The sequence below is a fragment of the Protomyctophum bolini genome, assembly GCF_963924005.1.
Source record: "Protomyctophum bolini genome assembly, chromosome: 5".
NCBI lineage: Eukaryota > Metazoa > Chordata > Actinopteri > Myctophiformes > Myctophidae > Protomyctophum > Protomyctophum bolini.
The window spans coordinates 16,841,620-16,847,619 of record NC_137866.1 but is presented as its reverse complement, the minus strand read 5'-3'; the positions used below and the strand labels follow the sequence as shown (position 1 = coordinate 16,847,619).

The following is a 6,000-nucleotide window of genomic DNA, read 5'->3' as shown; positions in this document are numbered from 1 at the left end:
CCTCTCCTCTCCTCCGCGGTCTGTGGCGATGGCGTCATCCTCTCCCGAGTGATGGAGGACAGCTGGAGGTGGGGTGGGGGGTGTTAGGGGGGGGGGGGGGGGGAGGGGGGGCTGGGGTCTTTACAGGACAGGGCGATCTGAAATGAACGGCGTAGGGGGGGCAGCTGGTGGGTGGGTGGGAGAGCAAGAGGAGGCTGCCTTGACGATGAGAGAGAGAGAGAGGCCCATAAGTGGTGAATCACTGTGTTTCGACCCACGGACAGTGGGGGGGGGGGGGGGAGAGACCAAACAGAGGATTTGATTTGATTTGATTTATTTGAGTTTAGGTTTCAAAGGAAAAGCTTGATTATACAGAAGTCGAGGATAAAAACCAGTTCAGAGGCTGGTTTCCGTACAGCCCTTGGTCTTGGTCAAAATAATTTGGCGACCCCCCCCCCCCCGTGGGGTAGCGACCCACAGGTTGAGAACCCCTGGACTAATCAACTGTAGATTTTGTCGACTACTAAACTAAATTACATTTTATTGAAAGACTATGATCCTCAAGGACCCCTGGCTGGGTATAGGTCCCCTGCTCTGGAGCCCCCCTCAGGGACCCCTGGCTGGGTATAGGTCCCCTGCTCTGGAGCCCCCCTCAGGGACCCCTGGCTGGGTATAGGTCCCCTGCTCTGGAGCCCCCCTCAGGGACCCCTGGCTGGGTATAGGTCCCCTGCTCTGGAGCCCCCCTCAGGGACCCCTGGCTGGGTATAGGTCCCCTGCTCTGGAGCCCCCCTCAGGGACCCCTGGCTGGGTATAGGTCCCCTGCTCTGGAGCCCCCCTCAGGGACTCCTGGCTAGGTATAGGTCCCCTGCTCTGGAGCCCCCCTCAGGGACCCCTGGCTGGGTATAGGTCCCCTGCTCTGGAGCCCCCCTCAGGGACCCCTGGCTGGGTATAGGTCCCCCGCTGCAACCTATACTTTGAGAGGTGCTACTTTTGCTCAACAACAGCTGTAGATAAGAGAGACTATCAACCTATTCATACTCCAGTTCTTGGTGATAAGGTGACCGTTAGTAAAATCAGAGAGATGTGTTGGGGTGAGTGCCGCGGTGAGTCGCTTACCACCACGGCGTGACGTCATGTCGTACTTTTCGGTGGTCACCTTATCACCTTGTCACAAAACTGGAGTATGAATAGTATAGATCATTAAGGCTCATTCATACTCCAGTTGACGGTGAGTAGTAACTCACCGAGATGACGGTGAGTAGCAACCCAAAACCCAAAACATTGCGTCATTCAACGTGGTGAGTAGCAACTCACCCTGACACATCTCTCTGTTAACTGTTTTTACTGACCGACATCTTCCTTTCACTCTGGGCTATCACGCCGCTCACTGATTGGTCTATAGAAGTTGGGTGGGCGGTTCATCCCCGTGGTTTTGCAGGATGCGCATCTGAACCAGAGGGAGGTCAATGCTCACTGCCATAACTGCAGGTCTTTAGTTCATTCCTGCTGCTCCCAGGTGCACTTAATTGATCCCTTTGAACTTCAAAGTGGTTGTGTCTGTGCTTGTTAATCACTTTGGTAGCTGTCAGGGGGGGGGGGGGGTGTCACACATCTGCAGATTCTAACCAGTATGCTTTTGAAGTTCAAAGGGAGCTCCTGCGAGTGGCTGTTTTGCCAGTCAATAAATATATCAAATTGAACATTTGTTTTATTGAAAAAGTTACACAGTATAGCTTTAAGGACATCACCACGAGTATGATGGCCTTGACTCGTTATCACCGTTTAGGTGATACAGTTTCCACCTAAAAGGTGAGTTGCCACTCTTGTAAAACCGGAGTATGAATGAGCCTTTAATCAGGGACTGGATAAGGGGTCAACAGTGCAAGCAGCGGCACTTTCTCAGGTGTCACAGAACAATTATTCAGGCATTTAAAGAGAGCGACCGGCGCCTGTTTTTTTTTTACAACTCATCTCCATCTGATGGGAAATCGATACAGGGTTGGCGAGCTGCCAGGGAGCGTTGTGGCGAGCGTTGAGTTACGGTCAGCCTGTAGGAGAGCCCCCCCCCCCCCCCCACAGACACACACACCCACAGGCACTTACACACACACCCACAGGCAGGCACACTCCCATGACATGCGTCTACTCGCAACCGCTTGGTTGCAAGAAGTTGCATTGGTGTTGTTTGGGCTTAAGTTTATTCATAAATCATAGCTTCGATTTTATTTCGTTTTCGTCAGTGAAAAAGGTAGTCGACGGACATTTGTCGTCATACTGTAGATGTAGTTGATGAAATTAACACTGCTCCTTGGATATACATTTTTTCTCTTTGTGCCACTCTATTTTGTCTTAGTATTCCATTCTCCTGTATCCATGGGGAGGTTTTTATTTTTAGTCGACAATATGAATACTTGTAAGAGGTTGGGCTCCCTCTGTCCCACCTCGTTAAGCCTACCAATGGAACAGATGAGAAAGCCATCTCGAGGGCCTGACAGTTTTCTCCTCATTAATATTTTATGCCGGGATATTTTTAACCTTTCAGTTTCGTTGAATGTAAATCCAGATCAAAGCAGCAATAAGGCGTTCCTTTATGACCGTAATAATGTGTGCGTTATCATAGCCGGATGAAATGTGACGATGGCGTTGATTTAGACAACACTAAAGTGGCTGTAATGTAATGTTCAATTTCACACTTGTGGAAAGGCATATCAGTTTAGAGCAGTAGTGTTTGTTCAGTAACAGTGTTAAATATCTCTATATTGTGATAGTAATCACTGCTATATAAAGTTTGTGTTAAGTAACAGGGGTCTCCCTGTGTCTCCTGCTCGTTAAAACGGGAACTGGAACACTATAAAAAAGCTGATAAATGTGCACTCTGATTGGGGACACACTATGATTAATATCTGAATATAGGGTTAGTGAGCTTGCAAATGGGCTATTTATAGGCATGTGGCGTGATTCACGTACAAGTATAAATATCAGCACACAACGCTATTTAACACTAGACCATATTATCCTGACTGCCAATTTAACTTAATGCCAATCTGTGAAGCCACCGGCCAAAAAAAGGGGGAAAACCGACACCCTTTGGCCCGTTTGTTCCACCCATAGATATAAAAAACCTTGGATTCACTGCTGCAGGGAGCGGCCTGTATTGTGTCGGGAGGGCGGACGCTGCTCAAGTGGCTACTGCCCAATCACGTTGCGTCTTTTCCAGGACTTATTAATTCAATTCAAAGGAGCTTTATTGACATGAGAAAACCAACGTTTACATTGCCTCTGACTGGCCTATACCAAACGTCCGCTCTGCGACACACGCTTGCCCTCACTGTGAGATTCAGACGCCTCAGAGCCAAAGGAGACGTCTATACTAACAAAGGAAGTCTACCAACGCGCCTCAAGCCTGCGTCACAGGAACAAGGACATATGACTCTGATGAACCTAAGTGGTCTCTGATGTTAGTAGTTTTTGTATACTAGCACGGTAGCACCTAATAAAAGGCTTAAAATGTCCGTGCTGCTCCAGTGTCCTCTCCTCCTTGGCGTAGTATACTTTTCTATGTCTATGGACATACAGACGCCCCAGAGCCGAAGGAGGCGTCTACCTTTCTATGTCTATGGAGATACAGACGTGTTCTTGAGAGATGAACTCAACCCTAAGTTGATTCAGCTGTTGATTCAGCTGTAACAGTCTAACAGAGTTAGCATTTTTAAAGCAATGTGTTGTGTGGGTTCATGAGGAGACAATTACCTATACCTGACATCCGCTTCATGGCTCCCACACACACACACGGTGTGCACATCAACGTGCATACACACAGTGTGCACGCCAATGCGCACACACAAAGAGCAACAACCTTCGGCATGCTGTCTTCTTCCATTGAACGCCTCGCATTTTGAATCTTTGTCTCTCTCTCTCTCTCTCTGAGAGCCATAGAAATACCATACAAAAGTCTGTGTTCGTGATGCGGCCACACACGTGCGAAAGATGACCTTGGAGAGATCTCTGTGCTTCCTCCATTGTCCTGTATCTGTACCTTTGTATCACTGTAACTCTCCTCTCTCTCTCTCTCTCTCACTGTAACTCTCCTCTCTCTCTCTCTCTCTCTCTGCCTCTCTCTCTCAAAGTCAAAACCATACCTATATTACCAATTTCGCCCAAAATTTAAATTATATATTTTTGTATATTTTCCTATACAATGCCTAAATTGCATATTTAAATTTATTGCATACAATAAATCATTGTCTTCGTGTAAATAATCAACTGCGGAAGTTTCATGGTGATAACTATTGATTACATTTTTACCTATTCACTTATACGGTAGGTGAAAATAACAAAATGTTGATCAATCTGAAAAAGCTACTCCTGTGGAAGAGTGGATTAATTTACTCAATTCGTAATTAACGTTCCATTTTGGGACTCTGGCTCATGGACTAAGAACCGGGCCGGTTCAACCCTGGTAGAAAAGGGGTCTCTCTGTCCCCTGGCTGTGACGGGTCCTTATTGTCAAAATGTCTTTCTGCACCGTCTGTCTGTCTGCTTGTCTCTCTGTGTGTATCTCTATATCTCTCTCTTCTCTCATAACGTCTCTATGTCTCTCTCCCCCGCCCCAGCAGCAGTTGGAGAGGCGGGACAGCCAGAACAGTTCCCAGCACAGCGTGTGCAGCCACCGCAGCGCCCACACCGACTCCCCCGGGCACCACCACCACCACGCTGCGGTGCCCGCCTCCGCCATGCCCAGCGGCGAGGGGGGCCTGGGGGGCGTGGCAGTGCCCGCCGCGCCCACCCAGCCCCTGCCCGGCCTGCCGCCGCCCCCCTGCAGCCAGGACGGAGGACCCCCGCCCGCGATGGACGGCACGCTCACCCTGGGCAAGAAGCCCGACCCCTTCAAGATCTGGGCCCAGTCCCGGAGCATGTACGAGAGCAGACGTGAGTACTGGGACCACCAACCCCTCTCCTTCGCTGTGCTGTGTGTGTTGAACACTGTTGAGTACTGGGACCCACCGACCCAAGGGGCTCTCTCCTTCGCTGTGCTGTGTGTGTTGAACACTGTTGAGTACTGGGCCCCACTGACCCAAGGGGCTCTCTCCTTCGCTGTGCTGTGTGTGTTGAACACTGTTGAGTACTGGGCCCCACTGACCCAAGGGGCTCTCTCCTTCGCTTTGCTGTGTGTGTTGAACACTGTTGATTTGGTCCACTAAAGCCCAATAAACCACACCAATGGGTCGAGATGCAACAAAACATTTGTTTTAGCGTTCGCCCCAGCGGTGTGATATGTCGCGTTGGCGCATTGTGGCGCACATCGACGCAAGTCGCCCCAAGTGATTTAATTGATTCAATCCAATGGTTGCTTGCAACTACATGCGTCTACTTGCAACCGTTTGGTTGCAAGGAGTTGCATGGTGACCCATTGGTGTGGTTTGGTCTTAAAACTATGACGGAAAATGTTCGTCATAGTCATAGCCTTTTTTCACTGACGATATCCAAATAAAAACTAAATTAAAATTAGGCTATGATGACATAAACTAAGACTAAACATATTGACAATTTCGTCAACAAATTTAAACTAGGATAAAATGTTATAGGGAGGGACTAGTGGGGAAGATATCAAATAGAACTAAAAGAAGACATTTTATGTTTGGTTGCGCTCTGAAAATCGCAGAGCTACAAGCTCTCAACGTTTTTCAGCATGCAACCAAGTGTATAATCAGGCATTGCAACGGAATCAATGCTAAAACTAAAAACGTATCCAAAAGACTATGACTAAAACGACCCTTTCCTACCCCTACTACCTGTTTTTGCTGAATGTCAGCCCAGAATAAAGACGCTAGAGGGTTCATGTGGTTAGGTGTGAAAGATGCTGATGAAAGTTGTATCTGGTGCATATCATGTTACAGAGCATTTCGTTGAGGAGGCGACTATCTTGGCTGAGCGCTGACATAATGTATTTGCCAAAGAAGCAGACTCTCTTGAGATACAAATGTAGATCACACCCAAAACAAGTTATTTCCCATCGATTAC

At 48.3% G+C, this 6,000-nt stretch overlaps 1 protein-coding gene across 1 annotated transcript in view; it reads left to right on the top strand.

The window, feature by feature from the left end:
• Nucleotides 1-6,000, top strand: part of LOC308316096 (membrane-associated guanylate kinase, WW and PDZ domain-containing protein 1-like) — a 130,551-nt gene that overhangs the window by 101,911 nt on the left and 22,640 nt on the right. Inside the window, exon 16 of the mRNA XM_080764465.1 lies at nucleotides 4,596-4,908. Coding sequence (XP_080620591.1) covers nucleotides 4,596-4,908 — 313 coding nt within the window. The remainder of the gene's footprint in view (nucleotides 1-4,595; nucleotides 4,909-6,000) is intronic.